We start from the raw sequence: 22,816 nt of genomic DNA on the forward strand, positions 1-22,816 counted from the left end.
GGAGGCTGAGATGAAGTCGGTGATTACAGTGTACTCTGGGGAATGGATTGATGGAGGATAACACGATTCAAAATTATAGCATCTTCACTGGAGTTTTTTTCTATGAAGAACGTGAGATCAAGGAGTTCAGCAACAATGAAACTTCGATCGTTGGGGGATTTTATATTTCATGTAGATTGATGATCGATGATGATAGTTTGATCGATTGGGATCTGGAAATCGACGATAAATGTGGTTCGTCATTTATCTTCATCGTATTCGTGTGAGTAGAAGCAATTTCAGAATCGAAAGCATGGAATTAGATGAAGGATTGAAGACAATTCAACAAAGGTGAGTCGTCGGAGGATGGATCGTAGGTTTGAGCGAGAGAGGAAAATTGGGGGGGGGGGGGGGGGGGAGAGAGAGAGAGAGAGAGAGAGAGAGAGAGAGAGAGAGATGAAAATTTATTTTATCAGATATTAGATTTAAGAAATCATTTAATTGTATTTTTATTTCTATAATACCCCTGAATGAATTAATTAAGATACCCCTCCTTTTTTATCTACTTATTTACAAAAACGTCACTTTGCATCTCGACCCTTCCCTTTTTTGATCTAACGTTCCACCTTTAGTTCTCGGGTTCTCGGGAAACTTTGAATTCTCAAATGATCCTTCCCTTATCTCTCTCTCTCTCTCTCTCTCTCTCTCTCTCTCTCTCTATATATATATATATATATATATATATATATATATATATATATATATATATATATATATATATATATATATATATATATATATATATATATATATATATATATATATATATATATATATATATATATATATATTACATTTATAAGATAGAGATAATGATCAGATCCTATCTGATTGGATCTAATCTATACAACATTTGAAAACGTAGTAATCTATCTAATACCTGTTTTACATGTAGTTTTGCCATTCTTTTAGTGGTGTAGTTTTGGTTTAAAACTGCACAATGAAAGTGAAGCATTTGTATTAAAATTTTAGCATTAAGCTATTTACCCAACACGCATTAGCAATCAATTTAGGTGAAATCATAGTCTTGGTCCAGATACACAATCATAACACATACTCTTGGCTATTTTGATTCAACATTTAAAAAAAATAAAAAATAGTCTTAAACATCTATAACAATAAACAAGAATCTTAAACATCCATAATAACATAACAGAATTTCAACACATAATTATAGGGGTTTGTTTCAGTTTTTAAGAGTCGTTTCTAGAGTAAAACAACATTGCACCGACTTTGATTTTTGTCAAATTAAAAACTTCACCGTTGATTTTTGTATCAGTCTCGTTTTGTTGCGATTTTTTTTATCTGTTTAGTTTTTTCTTATCATTATCTTACCAGATGGAGTGGTCGTCTTTTCGTAATTTATTATTAATTTCTGAATCCCATAGTTAATTGATAACTCATGAAACAGAGTCAAAATTTAGCTAACAACGAGAGTTTTATTAATTTCGAAGAATTTGTTAATTAGCGAACAGTTAACTGGTTAACCACTTAACAAAAATAAAAAAGCCAGTTAAGTGGTTTTTTCAGTTGGTGAATCATGTTTACCGGTGGTTAAGCTACTATTGATCTATGATGTAAAAAAGTTACGTATGAAAATATAATAATAACGTAAAGTTTGGAGGTTCAGAAAAATATAACAAAACACAGGTGACAACAACCTTTACAAAAATCAGCTCAATAGTTCTCAGCAACAGGTCTAGAAGGAAAAAGCCTTTGTACAAAAGTCAAAAAAGACCAGATGCAAACCACCGCAAGAACTTCAAAAGTCACTATCATTGCCGCCAATGCACCGCCCTTCTCCATCAATTCCGGCGACTTTGGTAGGCCCCTCATCGTGAACATCAACTTCTCAATGAAATGCATAGCTTTGTTCAACTGGTACAGCCTATAAACCTGCCCAAAACCATTCAAATAATTACAAAACTTGCCCCCCATTTCTGTACATAACAATGTTGTACTGTTTTTGACATACATCGGACCGGGACCGATATCAATGAAACAAAAATTACAAATTTTTGTCCTATCCATAAACGCGGTACAAGGTGTGATGGGGACTCACTCTTGATCTCTCGTCTCTGCAAAAAGACGAAAATGCCCTCCTTATCTTCATCATCGAAAATAGCCCTAGAAAGCTTGTCCAGTCTCGTCCCATGTAAGAATGCAGCCGCAGGCTGCATTTGTTACACAGGACAGGACGGGCCAAGACAAGCTTTCAAGGCCTACTTTCGATGATGAAGATGAGAAGGACATTTACGTCTTTTTGCATGGACGAGAGATCGAGAGTGAGTTCCCGTCACACCTTGTACTGCCTTTATGGGTAGGACAAAAATTTGTAATTTTTGTGTCATTTGCATCGGCCGAGTCTGATGCATGTCAAACACAGTACAACATTCTAAGTAACAAAGAGGGTGTAACCGTCTTAAGTAAATCAAAATCTATAAACATTTGAAAACTACAAACCTCGAACACAATAGGGACGAGAGGCCAACACGACGATTGACGTTTTTCAAGAACTTTTTCGAATATAAATTGGACAAAACATCCGACTAAGTAAGGAGTGACAGAAACCACTCCAGCCAAACCAAGTAAAGGCCAAGTGACAAATGCAGCAAATAGAGGTGCGATAACTTTAAACCCCATCACAAAAAAAGCCGATGATAAGTATCCTCTAAATCCCGTTATTAAGCTCCATCTCTTCATGCTATATTGCAAATAGGGTTTTTGTACTTTGTCAGTAACAAGGAGAAACGTTGCTAAACCAATGTAAAACATGATTTCTGAAGCAGCTGTGAACACAATCTCTGCATGAAAAAAAAAAAACAATTGGTGAAAATTGTTAAGTTCTTTTTACTAAAACCACTTAAGCTAGAATAAACAAAAATATATAAAACACTAAAATTGATGCATTGCAATATGATACCTGTTAGAACCACATCTTTAAGAAGCTCCTCACTGAATAAGCCGAAAAATTGTGGGATCAAAATGGATGAGATCAAAGCGATAGGGCCCACAACCCAAAGCAAAGACCGATTTTCTTTGAATGGTGTTGACACCAATTTGCCTTCTTCAATCAATTGGTGAGTCAACCCAATGAATGAAACAGATCCTGATTTACCTCTGAATGGTTCGACTCCATTGATATCACTAACATTTTGATCTGTGACCTTTAATTTTGCATCATTAATTGCACACATGAGATACCCTCCTCTACTTGAGGGCTCTTTGGTCTTTCTCCTCTTTGAATCACCCACAAAAAAGACTACACAAAATTCTAGTTAGTGTTTCATCATTTTCTCAAATACTTAGATTGATGCAGTTATCAGAGTTTCTCAAATTCTACAGAATTCAAATGGAGTTCGTAAATTAAAAAGGAGTGAGGATTTGGTTCATTGTCTATATGCAGTTTCTTGCGTTTTCTTCCGTTTCAAATAAACTGCATATTTTCTTGTTAAAGAAAGGGATTTATGATTCTATTATCAAAATTAGAATGAAGAATCAAATACCATTTGGCGCCCTTCGGATCCGAAACGAAGCTTTGTTCCATACTGAAGATGAACGAGAAATCTACATAGACATAATGCGAGAGTCAAAATTGTAAAATTAAACAAATTGTAATAACTAGAATTCAAATTTTGAATGATTTACACTGCGGATGGAGAAGGGTCGACGGTTTGACGGCGGAGCTACGGTGGAAGGAAGGTTGTGAAGACTAGTTGTAAAGGCCGTCATTTGTGCGCTCATTGCTGCTTTTGAGCATAGAGGTTTTAGCATCAAGCTTGGAATTTGATTGAGCCCAAAAACCCTAAACCCCTTGTTTGATTGCTTTCGAATTTCGATATGGTTGAAATTGAAATTTTGGAAATTTGAAGAACTGTGAAAGAATATTTGGGCTTTGTACAAGGTTTTCTTTTCTGTATAGGCCTTCCTAAACCTAGTAGGTTTGTTTGGGCAAAATTATTGGATCTTAGACCATGGGCCATTGGTTTTGATACCGCTGGTGAGCAAACCGTTTTTTTATAACCGAACAAGTTTGGTTCGGTTCCGATTCTTGAATACTAAAACCGGTTTAAATTGGTTCCGTTATTATTAAAGTCGAACCTATCTAAACCGGTTACATCAGTTCTAAACCGGTTTGATCGGTTTGACTACCGGTTCTAAACCGGTTCATGGTTATTAAACCGATTCTAAACTGGTTTCAATGTCTAAAATCTCACGGATTCAAACCGGCGGTTCGGTTCTTGCATCGGTTCGGTTCATAGTGGACCAGTTTACCGATTCGGATCCTGAACCGGTTTTTTTGTGCAAGCCTAGTGTTGCATTGCGATTTGAATGTTGAGTAGGATGTTTATGAGTTTATGGCGGTATTAAAATATAATATTAAAATAATTATAATTTGTGTGTATTAAACAAATTATTATAGAGGTAACTAATAAAAGGGATCTAAAAGTGTCAGGAATACTCAAAGAAGGTATCTAAAATGTTCCCGGGAAGGAATCTATATAAGTCGTCATGTCAAAGGTTGCTTTTTTATTTTTTGTATATTTAGACTTAGATAGTGTTTGTTTTTTGTCCGCAGATCTGCGTGACCTCTTCTGTCTGCGCCGCGGAGACAACGTGCAGACATTAGCCTTCGCAGACTGTTTGTTTTTTTGAAGACTGCAGACCTAAAAATGTCTGCGCGCCCTCTTCTTGGCGCAGACGTGGACCAGAGTCTTCTAACATCTTCAGACATCTTCTAGCCTAAAAAAACATATATATCTTTATTTTTTTCAAGTTTATTTTTTATTTTTTTAAATTTATATTTTTTCCAACTTTATTAATGATGAACAATTTGAAAAAAAAAATACAAAACTTAAAAAAACGTTCGACGATACAAACATTATATTTTTGACAAATTTATAAATAAAAATTTATTATAATAATAGTCGTTGAAGTTGTTTATATAAATATGACAAAAAAATCATAATATATTCTTATATTTTTTTGCCAAATTTTGTAAAACATTATTTAATACAATATCGTCAATTTCTCGAAAAAATATTTATGGTACTTTTTAATGGATTTAATTGAAAAAATCGAAGTTTATTTGCATCCATTTATGTATCAAATTTTTTGATCACTAATTATAATGTTTACTTATAACTTTGCAACCAAAGTTGTTGGTTTTTATAAAATATATACGTTAATTTATATCATTTTTATTTTTATTTTTTATACAATAATACATAAAAGTTGATATAGATTCGTTGATTATTTATAACAAAGTCATAAAAATATTAAAAAATCACTTTGAAGTTTAAAAAAATCAGTTTATTTAGATTTCAGTTTATTTTAATAGCCCGCAGATGTTAAAAAAACAAACAGTCTTCTTTTTTCAGACTGCAGATGTTTGGTCCACATCTTCTACTGAAGAGGTCTACAGATGTGGTCCGCAGACTGCAGACATTTTGCCTCAGAAAAAACAAACAGCACCTTAGTTTAGGGTGCTTAATACACCTACCAAAGTTACATATTAAGCCGTTCAAGCATCTCTTGCAGAAGGCATGGGGTACTCGATATTTTCAAGTCCGGTCATGAGATTCCTAAGATCCTATGCAATTTAGTAAAAATATGCCCTAAAGCATATGTAATGGTCATAATACAAACCTCATTTACTAAGCCTTGTTTGCCTATATCGTAAATCAAGTTGTGTAAGATAAGAGAGTAATGTATCATGGTATAGTCATAGTCAAATCCACAAAGTTGTATGATGTCCAATCTAATATTCATATACACTTAGATTCACAAGAGTAACACAATAAAAAAACAATCAAATTCATGAAGTTGTGAAAATTTATGCTCAAAATAATATGGAATATATTGATTATTGTCTATCTTTGGGGTTCATCTTTGGCATTCTCTTTAAAGCATCAAGAATCTTAAGAAAAATCTTAAGAAACATATATTTGTCCAGATCTAACTTATCCTGAATTTTAGATACTTTATCATTAGAATCTAACCAACTAACGTCAATTACATGTTCTTGTTCCAACATCTTCCTTACACTTTACACTTCGATCGATGCTTGGTGAAATACTAAGTGAAACACAAATCCGTTGTTAGGCGGAATGCTCTCTTGTCAAAATAGAGTTGGTAATCACCTAACATATATAATAACACATCCACAACGGACCGTTGATTGACCAATGTCTCTTTGTAAGAACAAGTAATGACATAATAAAGGGTGGTCTTTTACACCTACATGTACATCAACCCACCAACCAAAAAACGACGTCGTGAAAAGCATTTTGGAAAATATTGTAGCATAGCCATAAGGTCACGAACCATGGTTTGCAATTTGAAGTGAGCATTGCATCGTATACACAATCATACTGGAAAATTTTAAAATATTAGCATCATGTTCCATACATGATCTTATGTTCTAGACATAATATTCCTGTTTATGATATATTCTCTATGTTTTGGACATTTGGATATGATTCTGGACTAGTTCTAAGGGTTCTTAATATATATCTAGCAGAAAAAAATGGCAAACAACTACATCAATGAAATTCATATAAAAAAAATATATTACATTCCAGACTAGTTTAAATCGCTAATATGATCAAAAGAAATGATGTAACATCCCGTTTGAAATTAAATAAATAATAAACTCTAAAACCCCAAGATGTAATTTTTATTATTATTTTATATTATTGTAGCCAAAATCAAGGTTTCGGGGAGCCAAATGTTATAATTTGGATTTTCGGGCGTTAAAGTGTATTTCAGGGATTTATTTTATAAAGATTTTCAGAAGTCAGGTCGTGTTTGATAATTATTGGACTTAGATTGAAAGGATTTTGGAATGTTGAGTGTTAAATGGTAACTTATGGGACTTGAATTGTTATGAATCTTGGATGTTTGGGGCTACTTAGTAAATTGTAGCCTTAATTTGAAAAAGATCTCATAGGGAGGGACCAAATGTGTAAAGTGTACATAAGTTTGTGTCACACCCCCGAACCAGACGGCGGAAACGTCCGGGGGCTGTTGTGACTCAATTGAATACCATCACAATGAATATACATGAAACACAACATCATTCATCACCAACATTTGAATATTACAACTGATAGTGTTTACATTCATTACATTGTCTCAAAACATTACATTCTCGAAAGTAATTGTTCGATACTAGTTAAACAACAGCAAAACGTCATAGAGTACAATTCATCCTTCACTTTATCTGTTACCTGAGAATACAAGTATTTTGAAAAACGTCAACATATGAAATGTTGGTGAGTTCATAAGTAGTGTTTGAAATCCAATGTTTTGTATTGTTTAAAAACCACCAGAAAATCTGATATTTTCTGAAAATAGTATAGTCAAAAAGGTGTGAAGATTCATAGGTATGCTTGTTTGTTTCTATGCTTGTAAAAAAAATTGTTCATTTAAAATTGTATGCATTTCAAATCTGTATGTATTGAAAAAAAAACCCTAGGAAAACCCGATGTTTTCCTAATTCCTTGAATTCCATGTAGTCACATTGAAAACATTGCATAGCGTGTAGTGTCAGTCCCAGGCGACGTTGGATTATTTTTTAGCATGATTATTGGCTACAAACACGCGTTACACAAACGACTAGTCTATAGCTATACTAACGATCCCATAGGCGTCGTCCGTACTAATCACGTTACCCAATCGCCCTGACTATGTGTAGTCCCACATCCGAAGAGAAAGAGGTCACGAAGACCCCGATGACTCCATTAACCGGTTGGGGATAAAAATGTACGAGGGGTCCCCGACCCGCCTCGCATAAAATGTAGACTTTACTAGCTATACCAAAGGACCCTTGGGGACCAGTAATATACAAGCCATTGAAAGTCCATTTACGTTGTGTCGGATCGGTAAAACCCAACACTCCGTAAAAAAAAATGTCTTCGGCCTTAAGATCAGGTCATTGGGCTAGCTAGGCTCAACGAACAAGATTTTACACTTTTGGGGCCCAAAGATGGTGCGTAGACGTCTGTGCACACTCGCATGTATAATGTATTACCAAACGTTACTTGTATGAATCGTAGTATCGTAGCGTCGTAGTGTTAGTAGTTGTAGATTTCTATTGGTTCGAGACCGAGCCAATTCGTTTAACAACGACTTTTGGTATTGTAATGTATTGTATTTCGTCGATAGCCGCGGTGCCATTATTTGATCAAATTGCGTATATTGAATCAGCCTTGAAATATTTCTGTTTTCAGCCCCTCATTGTTTGTAAAATTTACATTTTCAACCCTTTTATTGAATACTTCCCGGTTTGGTCCTTAAATTAATTTTCTTGACATTTTAACACTAAAAATTATTGAAATTAATATTTTTCAGCATATTTTTCATAGAAAACAGTTTAAGTCCCTGAAAATGCAGTTTTCTCGGTTTTAACCCTTCTTTTTCGCAACTTTGAGAATTTTGGCCCAAATTGGAATTTTTTTGCAACTTTGGTCCTTTTTAAATTTAAAAAGCATTTTAAACCTTTGAATAGAATTTGGAACACTTATAGTCCACTGTTTTACAGAAAAATACAGTTTTGGCCCTCCAAAACAGAAAATCTCGCACAACGGGCCTCATTGGGCCAAAAATGTCATTTTTAGCCCATTAAGCTTGGAATTTATGTTTTTAATCCCCTAAATGACTATATTTCCAGAAATTGTTTTAATGAAACTGTTTTGGCACACCTCATCCATCAGAATTCGTGATATGTCAATTTGGACCCTTAATTTTGTATTTTTCACATTTTAGGCCCAAAATTTGTGTTTTTAACCCAAAGAAAATTGTTACTAAACCACTTAACCATTTTTCTTAAAACACTTTGTATGTAGAAATATATTTGAAGCTAAAATCATTTAACACAAGATATATCTCGGTTTTGAGGGGTTTTATGGCTAGATCCAACATTATAACACACAAATGCATACATATAAGCATGGAAATCATACAAGGCATATAAACACATATAGATCTACACTTTCACTTGTATTCCCCCCCCCCCCCACAAAACTCATAAAAACAGAAAATAGGGGGTATGAAGCTCACCTTGGGGTTTGGAAGTCGGTTTTGATGAAGAAGTGAAGAGATCTCGACCCTAGATGTGTTATGGACATGATTTTCGAGCTCTATGGTGCTATAAGAGTATGATTCACGAAAGTATGGTGTAAGAGGAGATTTTTGAGTAGATCAAGGAGTGAAATCATAGATCTAATGAAAAACTTACCAAAGATGATGACCTAGGTGGGAAAACCTTCTTGAAATTCTTAAAATCTCGAAAAATTGAGAGGAAGGAAGGGTGGTTTTTCTTGAGAGTGTTTGAGAGGAATGATGAGAGAAAATGTTGGGTTTTAGAATGAAATGGGGAGGTAGAAAGGCCATATGGCCGTGAGTTTGAAGGAGGGAGAGCAAGAAAGGATTTCCTTGCCTAGATACATGAGCCTACCTTGTTGTATGGTGGTTATTATGCATGGATGACCACCATGCAATATTGAGGTGGCAAGGTTAGGATAATTCATTTCTTTTTTTTTTGTTTTTGGAATGATCTTGGGCCGAGATTGGGCTAAGGTAAATGAGGATGAGGTGTTTTTGCCCATTGTTGGTCTTGGCCGAATTTATGAGGCCCAAGAATAAATTTTCGGCCCATTGGGCTCTTAAGGAGACTCACGGCCCAAAATGGTAAAAGAAATGGGTTTAGGGTCCATTAGGGGTAATTAAATCCCTTTATGGCCCATCATGGCCTAAAGTAGTCAAGTTGAAGGCTTATTGGTCCATTATGCCCAATAGGAGAATTTTAGTTCATAAGGGACTTGAACCGGAATTCCTACGGTTTCCAACCCCTAGTTGAACCTATAAGAGGTATTTGAACGAGGAAAGGGTATAGCATTCACTTAAATTACAAGCCCTACTATAGTTGGTGGTTTCATGAGAATAGAAACTCCTAGCAAAAGTGCCAGTTGTGACATCATCCCCCCGTTAGAGGGAATTTCGTCCCGAAATTCTTTCGAATGGTATGATCATGAATGAGAGGATAGGTACTTCATTTGATCTTCGTGCTTCTCATGTGAATTTCGGTCCACGCTTAGCGTTCCACCGAACCTCCACAATGAAAATGTGGCTTTGCTTTGTATGCTCTACTTCCCTATCTCAAACCCCTCGACTAGTTCCTTGACGAACATGAGATTCTTGTTCATTTCGATCCCTTATAAAGGGAATGATAAGAGTTTTTCCTGATAGGCACTTTTCAGATTCAGGACACAGAACACAGGGTTCACGTTGCTGAGCTCTACAGGCAGTTACAGTCTATATGTCTTTGGACCAATTCGAGCAAGAATCTCGAACAGTCCAGCGCATCGTGGGTTTAGTTTTCTTGGTTCCTAAAGCGAATCATTCAACTCCCAGGAGATTCCTTTAATAACACGCGATTCCCCAACTTGCCATCCTAATGGCTTACACCGCTTGTCAGCAGAGCTCTTTTATCGGTCTCACGATGCTTGAGGTCCAGCTTCGATTTGGATTATCTTCTCTGTTGTTTCGTTAGTGGTTTCTGGTCTCATGAGAGTACCACCGAGTGATATGCATTTATGACTATAAAGAGTTTTCGAAAGGAGCATTCTTGATGCTCGTGCGATAGTTGTTATTGTATGAGAATTTTGTCAAGGGAAACTGGGTATCCCCTGACTTGTTGAGCTCACACACCTAGACTTGTAGCATGAATTAGAGTGGTCGAATGGTTCGTTCACTTTGGCTATTGGTTTGAAGGTGGTAAGCAATGCTTATGTCTAGTTACGTTCCCATAGCCCTCTGAAGTGACTGCCATAGTCTTGAAGAAAGTCTGTTATCTCTATTTGAGATAGTAGGTACCGATATTTCATGGAGTCTTATGATCTCCTGGATATAGACCCAAGCTAATCCTTCCATCTTGTTTGATTCCTGTATTGGCAGGAAATGGGCAGATTGGGTTAACCTATCGACAATCACCCAGATAACGCCCAACTCTACTCTTATAACAAAAAGCTTCGTCTTTCGACTGCGAGAGTTTTATCCATCCATGTAGTGCTTTCAGTGCGACACTCCCAGCTTTGATGCTTTCTAGGCTGGTCGTTGATGATGATGGTGTTTCGTTCTCGCTTTGTGAGCAGATGAGTATGTTATCAATGAAAATAGTGAAAGGGCTAACTAGGAATGGTTGGGAAACTTGGTTCGTAAGGTTCACGAATACCTTGGGAGCATTCGTTAGACTGAAGGGTATCACAATGAATTTGAAATGGTCGCGACGAGTTCGGAATGCAGATTTGGAATGTCGCCTTCTCGGACTCAGAGTTGATGATAACCGATTCTTAGATCTATTCTAAAGAAGTAACGAGCTTCTTGGAGCTGGCCAAATAGATCGTCAGTCCGTGGAAGTAGGTATCGAATTTTAATAGGGAGATTGTTCAATTTCCTAAAATCAATGTACCTTCGGAAGGATCTGTCTTCTTGAAAAACAAGACCGGTGCTCTCTAGGATGAGAGGCTTGGTCTAATGAATCCCTTGCGCAACAATTCTACTCAGTTGACAGGATAACTTGTGAATTTTTGGCGGGAGTCAACCTATAGGGTGAATTGGCAATTGATGTGGTTACCGATATGAGGTTGATTCGAAATTCAACCCGTCTCTCTGGGGTATTCCCGAAAGTTCCTTAGGAAACACATTTGGGAAAATCACAAGCTCCTGCAATACTCTGTATGCCTACCTCTTCTTTGATCTTGTCCACAACATGAGTGAGGAAAACATAGTTCTTCTGGTGCAGGCACTTCTGTGCCTCGATGCACGAGATAGGAAGAGGATTAGCGCCAGGTTTATCACCATGGATTATTAGAGTTTTCATGATTAGGAAGGTGAAGGCAAACGGCCTTCTCGCGGCACATAACATCAGCACAGTGGGGGCTTACCCAGCCATGACGATTATCACATTAAAACTCCTAATATTTACTGGCATGAAATCTATTTGTAATGAATGGTCGTTTAGTGTTAAGGCGTACTCCACATGAGTACCCTAGATTAAATCATTTTTCCCCTTTGGCCATGTCCATTGAAAAGGCTTAGCTTAGCTTTGGGGATGTTGTTTTAGTAAGTGTTTGAAGTTGTTACTAACCAAAACTTCACTCGGATTTACCATTGAATAAGAGGTAAGCAAAAGAGTTGTTAAATGGGAACATACCAGTAACAACTGTCGGGTCTTGATCTGCTTTGCCTTAACCCAAGGTCAGGACCATTTCTGATCCTTCTGCTCCTCGATTGTTATCCATGGAGAAATTGCGCCTGATGTGACCAGTTCCTCCACACCTATAGCAAGTGCGACTGGTTTCATCATTGGTGTTGTTGTTAGGGTTGTTGCGATTGTTGTCATTTTCATTTGGCTGACGATTCTGGCATGGATAAGTTCTACAGAATTTGGCGATGTGATTCTTTCGGTTGCATTTGTTGCAATGCATCTCCCTGCAGGCTCCATTATGATGGAATTTGCACTGGTTGCATTTTGGAAGGTTTCCAGCATATGGTCTCCTGGCTGCTGGTGTAATAGGGGTCGTGGTCGCATGAACAGCAATAACACGTTGCTCCCTTGAGAACCCTTGAGTGTGTTGTCCCTTTCTCTTACCTCCAGACCTCAGCTTCCTGCTCTTAAGCTTGGGGTTTGGAGTTCCTTGACAGGTTGTCACTTGTTGGTTTCCATGTTTGTTCCTTTGGCTGGAGTTGTCAATGCTATTCCTGCCTCCATTAGGGTTGTTGGCATTGATCTGTGCCATGGTAGCGGTTACTGCTGCCATTACAGCAGCTTGGAATGTAGCAGAGTCCATCTGCAGGAGTGGTGTCTCGCAGGTGCGCTTGTTATTCTTGCGGGATGGCATTTTCCTGATGCACATTGATAACCCAGATCGTAAGTGATGATCGGCATTCCTGGTTGTACTCTATAAATTTTCGCATCTTGTTGTATAATTCTTACTGCCTCCATCTACATCCCTATGATGTATTTTGTGGTAATAGGTGATCACAGATCTGGAACGATTGTTACGTCTATCCTTAGATTATATGGGTTGTTTTAGTTTCGAGATCCTTAAGTATCTAGTGGTTCTGAGGGTTCGCTTGTGCATATAATTGAGTCGTTGCAGCAATATGAAATAAATATAACACCTAATCGTTTCAGGGGTATGTACCATCTTAGTACACGAAAGTGAGTCATGTCGGATAGTAGGGGAAATTAGAAAAGGCTGATCCTAGTCGTGGTGAGAAGTGTCTGGTGGTGATGCTGATGAAGTGGATGCACCTCGGAGACGAGCTACTTGTTGCTCGGTATATCGTAGGCGTGCATCCCAAACTAACTGTCTCGCTCGAGAGTCTCCATTCACTTCCCGTGTTTTCCTTTCATCCCTCTTAATAACAAACCACATTTGTTTCGTTCGATTTGGGGTGTCCTGAGCTTGGTTATCGATACCTCGAGTGCGTCGCACCACGACTGGGAGGGCCTGGTCAGCTGGTCCTCTGTGGCTAAAATTAAAGAGACCTCAGCTCTTACCGTGGTGTGGTCGTATTCCTTACTGGTGACTTTATCCCCAAATATCGGGTGCCCGAGGGGGCATGGGGTCACCGGGGCCCACACTATAAGTCGGTGCCCTGGATTTACATGGAGGATTGATGTCATTGGATTCTACATCCGTGTCGTCATCATCATTGCCCTCCGGCTCTTCCTCTTCGAGGTCCACTATTGACTCAGCGGGTTCACCTGCGAGTTCTACTTCGTGTCCCTCCTGGGGTTCTTCCTCTGGGTCGAGCCACCCGACTATTCCTTGACTAGGGTGATAGGGTTTCCTGGCTAATGATACTCGTCTATAGCGTATTGCACGATGGGCTATGAATACTAGAAACAAATAGCATACCAATTACTCCTATAGCTCTACGGCTATTGCATAGATTCAGTTGAGGTTCCCTTCTTGGAGATTAAAGGGTATGATTTTAGGTTCCTAGTTATCACGATCTCTTCACGACATGTGATGGTTGTACCTTGGAGGGAATGTAGTTGATCAGGCTACATCCGCTCCTTGATACAACTAAGAACAGTCCTGAATTAACCGAGATACTAGCATTATCTTGTTTGGTTCGGTGTTAGGTTCCTATTCCTAATGCAAGCAAGGGTGTTTTATTTACTTTGTTTTGTTCAGAGTTATGTTAGTCCCTCTTTTTGGTTTATAGTTGCATATCAATGTGTGGCTAGACATGCTAGTTCACTATAAACAAAGCTCTGATACCAACCTGACACACCCCCGAACCAGACGGCGGAAACGTCCGGGGGCTGTTGTGACTCAATTGAATACCATCACAATGAATATACATGAAACACAACATCATTCATCACCAACATTTGAATATTACAACTGATAGTGTTTACATTCATTACATTGTCTCAAAACATTACATTCTCGAAAGTAATTGTTCGATACTAGTTAAACAACAGCAAAACGTCATAGAGTACAATTCATCCTTCACTTTATCTGTTACCTGAGAATACAAGTATTTTGAAAAACGTCAACATATGAAATGTTGGTGAGTTCATAAGTAGTGTTTGAAATCCAATGTTTTGTATTGTTTAAAAACCACCAGAAAATCCGATATTTTCTGAAAATAGTATAGTCAAAAAGGTGTGAAGATCCATAGGTATGCTTGTTTGTTTCTATGCTTGTAAAAAAAAAAAAATTGTTCATTTAAAATTGTATGCATTTCAAATCTGTATGTATTGAAAAAAAAAACCCTAGGAAAACCCGATGTTTTCCTAATTCCTTGAATTCCATGTAGTCACATTGAAAACATTGCATAGCGTGTAGTGTCAGTCCCAGGCGACGTTGGATTATTTTTTAGCATGATTATTGGCTACAAACACGCGTTACACAAACGACTAGTCTATAGCTATACTAACGATCCCATAGGCGTCGTCCGTACTAATCACGTTACCCAATCGCCCTGATTATGTGTAGTCCCACATCCGAAGAGAAAGAGGTCACGAAGACCCCGATGACTCCATTAACCGGTTGGGGATAAAAATGTACGAGGGGTCCCCGACCCGCCTCGCATAAAATGTAGACTTTACTAGCTATACCAAAGGACCCTTGGGGACCAGTAATATACAAGCCATTGAAAGTCCATTTACGTTGTGTCGGATCGGTAAAACCCAACACTCCGTAAAAAAAAATGTCTTCGGGCCTTAAGATCAGGTCATTGGGCTAGCTAGGCTCAACGAACAAGATTTTACACTTTTGGGGCCAAAAGATGGTGCGTAGATGTCTGTGCACACTCACATGTATAATGTATTACCAAACGTTACTTGTATGAATCGTAGTATCGTAGCGTCGTAGTGTTAGTAGTTGTAGATTTCTATTGGTTCGAGACCGAGCCAATTCGTTTAACGACTTTTGGTATTGTAATGTATTGTATTTTGTCAATAGCCGCGGTGCCATTATTTGATCAAATTGCGTATATTGAATCAGCCTTGAAATATTTCTGTTTTCAGCCCCTCATTGTTTGTAAAATTTACATTTTCAACCCTTTTATTGAATACTTCCCGGTTTGGTCCTTAAATTAATTTTCTTGACATTTTAACACTAAAAATTATTGAAATTAATATTTTTCAGCATATTTTTCATAGAAAACAGTTTAAGTCCCTGAAAATGCAGTTTTCTCGGTTTTAACCCTTCTTTTTCGCAACTTTGACAATTTTGGCCCAAATTGGAAATTTTTTGCAACTTTGGTCCTTTTTAAATTTAAAAAGCATTTTAAACCTTTGAATAGAATTTGGAACACTTATAGTCCACTGTTTTACAGAAAAATACAGTTTTGGCCCTCCAAAACAGAAAATCTCGCATAATGGGCCTCATTGGGCCAAAAATGTCATTTTTAGCCCATTAAGCTTGGAATTTATGTTTTTAATCCCCTAAATGACTATATTTCCAGAAATTGTTTTATTGAAACTGTTTTGGCACACCTCATCCATCAGAATTCGTGATATGTCAATTTGGACCCTTAATTTTGTATTTTTCACATTTTAGGCCCAAAATTTGTGTTTTTAACCCAAAGAAAATTGTTACTAAACCACTTAACCATTTTTCTTGAAACACTTTGTATGTAGAAATATATTTGAAGCTAAAATCATTTAACACAAGATATATCTCGGTTTTGAGGGGTTTTATGGCTAGATCCAACATTATAACACACAAATGCATACATATAAGCATGGAAATCATACAAGGCATATAAACACATATAGATCTACACTTTCACTTGTATCCCCCCCCCCACAAAACTCATAAAAACAGAAAATAGGGGGTATGAAGCTCACCTTGGGGTTTGGAAGTCGGTTTTGATGAAGAAGTGAAGAGATCTCGACCCTAGATGTGTTATGGAGATGATTTTCGAGCTCTATGGTGCTATAAGAGTATGATTCATGAAAGTATGGTGTAAGAGGAGATTTTTGAGTAGATCAAGGAGTGAAATCATAGATCTAATGAAAAACTTACCAAAGATGATGACCTAGGTGGGAAAACCTTCTTGAAATTCTTAAAATCTCGAAAAATTGAGAGGAAGGAAGGGTGGTTTTTCTTGAGAGTGTTTGAGAGGAATGATGAGAGAAAATGTTGGGTTTTAGAATGAAATGGGGAGGTAGAAAGGCCATATGGCCGTGAGTTTGAAGGAGGGAGAGAAAGAAAGGATTTCCTTGCCTAGATACATGAGCCTACCTTGTTGTATGGTGGTTATTATGCATGGATGACCACCATGCAATATTGAGGTGGCAAGGTTAGGATAATTCATTTCTTTTTTTTTTGTTTTTGGAATGATCTTGGGCCGAGATTGGGCTAAGGTAAATGAGGATGAGGTGTTTTTGCCCATTGTTGGTCTTGGCCGAATTTATGAGGCCCAAGAATAAATTTTCGGCCCATTGGGCTCTTAAGGAGACTCACGGCCCAAAATGGTAAAAGAAATGGGTTTAGGGTCCATTAGGGGTAACCCTTTATGGCCCATCATGGCCTAAAGTGGTCAAGTTGAAGGCTTATTGGTCCATTATGCCCAATAGGAGAATTTTAGTTCATAAGGGACTTGAACCGGAATTCCTACAGTTTCCAACCCCTAGTTGAACCTATAAGAGGTATTTGAACGAGGAAAGGGTATAGCATTCACTTAAATTACAAGCCCTACTATAGTTGGTGGTTTCATGAGAATAGAAACTCCTAGCAAAAGTGCCAGTTGTGACAGTTTGAATGGAGCGGGACTTAAACCCCATTCCTCCTTTCCATCCCGTTGCAACACCCTAACCCTAAACCTAATGCATCCTTAGTCGGGACTACCTTCGAACACCATCATCCGCCGCTACTTTGTCGATGAACGCCACCACCGCATCTCTACTACCGGAAATGACGGGAACAACCGGGATGACCGCTAAAGGCCGACGACTGAGCTGAGTTTGTTGCTGCGTGGGTCGTGAACGACCGGAAAACTTCTGGTAAGTCCATCTATGATCTCCCTCTATCCTCTCCTTCGCTCTTCTCGGTGGTTTGACGTCGGTAATGTAGGTAGTTACCGTCAGTGGCCCTATGGTCGCCGTTTCCGCTTGTTCCAACGTCCTCAGCCGCCTAGTAGGTGGTTGGGAGTTGTGGTCTCGTGTCTTGAATAGATAAGTGATGATATTAGAACATTGAAGGGGTTGTGAGTGCTCGTTCGTCTAGAAAACCCGAAAAAAACCATCATGGCTGCCAACCATGGTGGTTGTCGCCATGTTGCCTTCTTCTACCTCCACCAGCCACATTAAAGAGGTGGTTGTGTGCTTGAAAATTAGTGTGTATGAACGTATTTCATAAGTTTAATGTTATATGGTTTTCTCTTGGCCAGGAAACCGAATGAAACTCATCACCACCACCTGTTGCTGCCGTTCCTCCACTGCTACCCACCATCTCCAGTGGTTGTGGGCTTTTGGGTGCATTTGGATTGATGTTTGGAGGGATTTTGAGTGTTGATTGGGCCTAGGATTATAACAACCACCACCGTGAAGTGGTCGTTGCCGCCATGAACCACCGCCAACCACCACTGCCCGAGGTGGTAGTAGGTGGTACTCGACTTGTTACACTTTAATTAATGTAAAAACTTAACTATTAGATTAATTGATTTGTGATTTGGTTGGGAAACCCTAATTAGGGTTTAGAAAACCCTAATTTTGGGAATGTAAGTTTTCGATTTATCGGGACCCACGTTGGACCGTTGGATTTTGAATTTTGAATTACGCGCGATTAGTTTGTATGTTTAGTCTAGTGGAGTAATGGACTTAATGGATTAAGTCATTAATCGGTTAAGTAAGAACATTGAACCCTAATCGTCATTTTATGTGAAAAACCCTAATTAGGTTTGGGTTCTTGTTGGGCCATTTCTTGGACTAACTTGTTGTGGGCCTTCGTGGTCCAAATAGGGAACATGTTTATGGATTAAGGAAATTGTTGGGCTTTAGAATAAGGCCCATTGGAGAGGCTTAGGCCCAATTTGGAAAATTAGGCCATAGGTGGGCAATAATTAGGCCTTAATGATTATGAGATATTGGACCATTGGAATGCTAAGTGTTTGGAATAGAATAATGGTTGGGCCATAAGATAAGTCCATGTAGAGGTTTGGGCCTACTTTGGAAAATTGGGCCATATGTTAGGCCTTGGTTCATTGATTGGTTTTTAGGCTTTCAGAGTGTGTGTTTGGACCTTGTTTTGGACCAAGTTAGTTTAAGGGTAAAATAGTCTTTTCACCCTAAATATGGATTTATGTTTATGTATTGGAACCCAATTATTAATTGGGTATTGTTTTGATGTTGACAGTTCGGGAATTTGTCATCCAACAGCTAGAGTTTTACCCACGGGACTTCAGCAGTGCGAGGTGAGTCTCCGCACCATACCAATGGGTCGAAGGCACCAACGTCGGTCCATTTTGTGATATGTGGTACACTAGTTGATGTAGTAATATTTGGTATACTAGTTGGTTATATGCTATGTGTTATGCTAGTTGTTTATGTGATATTTTCATGAAAGACCATAGGGGGAGCCCATGGCACTTGAATGTAAGACCATGTGGGGGAGCCCATGTCTTTTCAGGTAAAGACCATGGGGGACCCCATGGCACTTGAATGTAAGAACATTTGGGGGGGGGGTGGATTTTCATGTAAAGACCATGGGGGAGCCCATGACACATAGATGTCAGACCATGTGGGGGAGCCCACAACATCCTGGAGTAAGACCCTGGGGGTAGCCCATGGCATCCTTACATGTTTATATGCTTGGCTTGTGTATGCTAGTTGATTATGTGACATATGGTACGTTAGTTGTTTATAGGATATGTGATATGCTAGTTGTCTTTGTGATATTTGCATGGAAGACCCCGGGGGAGCCCGTGGCAGTTAGATATCAGACCATGTGGGGGAGCGCATGACATTCCATATATGTTGTATGCATGGCTTGTATGGTTGATATGATTTATGTGATTATGTGGATTGTGTGGGGTATGTTATGGGGAAATCACTAAGCTTCGTGCTTATAGTTTTGTTTATGGTTTTAGGTATCATTGGTTTCTAAAGGAAGGACCCGGCTTGATCGCAGCGCACACACCCGTATTTCCACAATATATGATTTTTGGACGAACTCTGATAAATGTTTTTAATTAACCATGTTTTTTGAATGCTTGGATTTAGAAGATATATGTGTTTTGACTATAATAAAAATAAAATTTTTACCCTTGATTTTTGGTTCGTTTCAAATGAGAAAGCGCTCAATTCGGAATTTTCTATACAAAACTCCCATTTAACACATGGCATAAACATTTTTGCATAAATCCGTAAAATCCAAAATATATCTTAATTTTCGAATTCGTTCACGAACCGCCTTTGACGAATTTTCAAAAATATGGGTAGAAACTGTCAATTTCGAAATCTGCAGTGACCCCTGTGCACCCAAAATAGTCTCAGATGTGAAACTTTACCCCAATTGCGAAACTGCGCATAAAATGTTAATTCACGTTAGCTGTAGGGACATGTTACAAATATATTCTCATTTCTCAGAATTTTCAGCCCAATGTCGAAACTAGGTAAATTCTGCCATTTTCGTATAAACTGTAGGGATTTGAAATTAAAATTCAGCTTTTAACATCATTATTGCTCCCATGTCGAAACTGAGTGAAAAATATCAATTCGTTGAAAGTTGAGGTATTCGAATAGACACTTTATGTTTCTTCTTCTATGTATTCGCTATCAAGTTTCGTTGTATCAACTTCTCTATCAAACAACGCTCGACCATATCGAAGGTCATTCGACATCCAAACCAAATTCACCAATAAAAAAAGGTACCTTCGACATCTTAAACCAAATCATAGAGAAGTCTTTAAACCCAAAACATTCGTTCTCAGATGCGATCTCAATTCACAAATCAAACTTGCCATTCATATATCGAAATCCCTATCTATACATCGAAGTGGCCTGGAGCATTCGACATTAAACTCCATCTGTGTCAAACTTTAATTGTAATTCCAAGACCCATTTATGAATCTGTCATCACAACTCGTTCTAATTACAATTTTCCATAGACCTTGATGTCGGATTCAATTCTCCTCTTTTTCTCCTTCGTTATACAAACAATAGTAAAGAGCACACATCATCAGTCGATTGTGAGAATGAATATCCAATTTCGAAACCAACAATTATGATTCAAAACAAATACAAGTCACGAGACATAGTCAATTGCAAGTCCTTCGTTGTCAAAACTTCAGCATACGATCTGATCTCAACCATTCGACTGGTTGACAACCCAAAATCGATAATCAAACCGATAACTCGTAACAAACTCGAACATCGAATATCATGCAGCCTCCAATCAAAACTCCCTGATTTCGACATCAATTAGAAAGCATCTGATTTCCAAAACGTATTCAGGTATTGAACAAAAACCATGTTGTAGCCTTCGACATCAAGAAGCAATTCCAAACCAATTAGACCTTTGATGTCCAAGTTAACTCCTTTGAATATCAAATCTCCATCATTCGACATCAACATTTGTAGCATCAATAAAAATCATGCCAAATTTAAACTTTTTAAAACACTTTCAAAACCAATGATTATTACAAAACATGTTTCCACAATAGTATAATGTCAGAGTATCCCAGAATCAATCATAAAAATCATGAAATATGAGGAGCTGTACGATCACGCCTTCGCCTTCCCGCGATCATCAGAGGTACCTGAAACAATAATCGATAAATGTAAGCTCGAAGGCTTAGTGAGTTACCCCCAAAATACCAACGCCATAAAACATATAAATAACATATAATCAAAAACATGCATAATGAGCCTTCAGCCTGACTCGACCGCCTTGCAGTCCTTCAGCCTATCTGGACCGCTCTCCGAGTGTTCGACACATCTGGATCGCCTGGAAGGGCCTACAACCTATCCGGAACGTTCGTCGGGCCTTCAGCCTGACTGAATACCTTTGCAGGGCCTTCAGTTTATACAGACCGCCCTGGGTATGTTGGCCTTGAGTACAAAGCAGGACCGCCTCAACCCAACCCTCAATCAAACAAACATTTGCACATAAATATCATATGCTAGCATATATAACAGTCAAACCGATCTAACAGATCACTAATCATAGCAACATCCTATAACTAGGATACAGACCTAACCGATCACTAACATAGCATCAGCCTATATACCAGGATACTGACCTAACCAGGTCACTAAGAATATCACCATCCAAACTACCAACATATGAATCAATAAGAATATCATGCAATAACCCAGACACAAATCCGTAAAGCGTCAGCATTGGTGCCTTTGACCCTATTAGTATAGTGAGGACAACTCACCTCTTAAGTAGTTCGGAAATGATAATATCAACCTCCTCTAAGTACAGCTCCAACACCAACAGCTACACCCATCAATGATCCAATTCCATAAATTCCCAAATTACCAAAATACCCCTAAAGTCAAACTTGTCAACCCTTGGTCAAAGGAAAAGTCAACAATCAAGGTCAATAGTCCATGTTGACACGACTCGTCGAGTGCAAATCACTGACTTGTCGATTTTCCAGACAACTCGTCGCCTCCATGTGTGTCCAATTATCGGGAAACCCTAACTGACTCGTCGAGTCGACATGATGATTCGCCGAGTTCATGCAGAAGCAGTAATGGGAAAAACCCTCCCCAACTCATTGAGTTGGATTATCCGACTCGCCGAGTTCATGTAATCCATCCCATGTCCAGGTGATTCTAAGCTACTCCAATGCTCTAAACAATAGATTTAGCCTCCTAGGGCACGTTTGTCACGTAAGGTTGCAAACTTTACGTGCATGCATGGCACCACTCATCAAAACCAAGGTAGATAAGGAGTTCAAGGGATGGAGAAAGGCATTATCTTGCTAAAGGTTGAAGCTTTATTACCATAAGAGCCAAGATGAGGCTAGACCTGAAGTTGCAACTTCAGATCATACCCAATACTCGAAATGAGTCATCAATATTGCTAAAATGGCCCTAATATCAAACATGAATAGATCTAGTTAGAAGAAGGTCAAGGTAACAACTTGTTACCTTCAAAACGTTGCTAAGATGAAGTAGGACTCGGATCCACAACCTCTTCTTGTTCCAAGCTCTAGTACTTCAAGCTTTTCTCACCACAATCCACCTTCAAAGCTTAATATCACACAAAATGGAGAGTAAACATCCATT

At 38.3% G+C, this 22,816-nt stretch overlaps 1 protein-coding gene across 1 annotated transcript; it reads right to left on the minus strand.

Annotated features, from left to right (window-relative positions):
* Positions 1-1,617: 1,617 nt before the first annotated feature.
* On the minus strand, positions 1,618-3,902 carry LOC111920670 (uncharacterized). The gene is made up of 5 exons (XM_023916246.3): positions 3,688-3,902; positions 3,546-3,606; positions 2,963-3,301; positions 2,503-2,843; positions 1,618-1,935 (listed from the first exon to the last, which is right to left on the minus strand). Exons 1-5 carry the CDS (start codon positions 3,811-3,813, stop codon positions 1,717-1,719), a joined length of 1,086 nt encoding a protein of 361 aa, XP_023772014.2. The 5' UTR covers positions 3,814-3,902; the 3' UTR covers positions 1,618-1,716.
* Between the last annotated feature and the right edge of the window lie 18,914 nt (positions 3,903-22,816).

Source organism: Lactuca sativa, chromosome 4 (genome assembly GCF_002870075.4).
Source record: "Lactuca sativa cultivar Salinas chromosome 4, Lsat_Salinas_v11, whole genome shotgun sequence".
NCBI lineage: Eukaryota > Viridiplantae > Streptophyta > Magnoliopsida > Asterales > Asteraceae > Lactuca > Lactuca sativa.

What these genes read in the sequence shown, in the direction of transcription:
- LOC111920670 (XM_023916246.3), bottom strand. Translation starts at nt 3,813, where the DNA reads ATGCTAAAACCTCTATGCTCAAAAGCAGCAATGAGCGCACAAATGACG. An exon ending in GACCCTTCTCCATCCGCAGT is followed by an intron (nt 3,607 to 3,687) that starts GTAAATCATTCA and finishes ATGTCTATGTAG; the next exon opens with ATTTCTCGTTCATCTTCAGT. An exon ending in TAAAGATGTGGTTCTAACAG is followed by an intron (nt 2,844 to 2,962) that starts GTATCATATTGC and finishes TTTTTCATGCAG; the next exon opens with AGATTGTGTTCACAGCTGCT.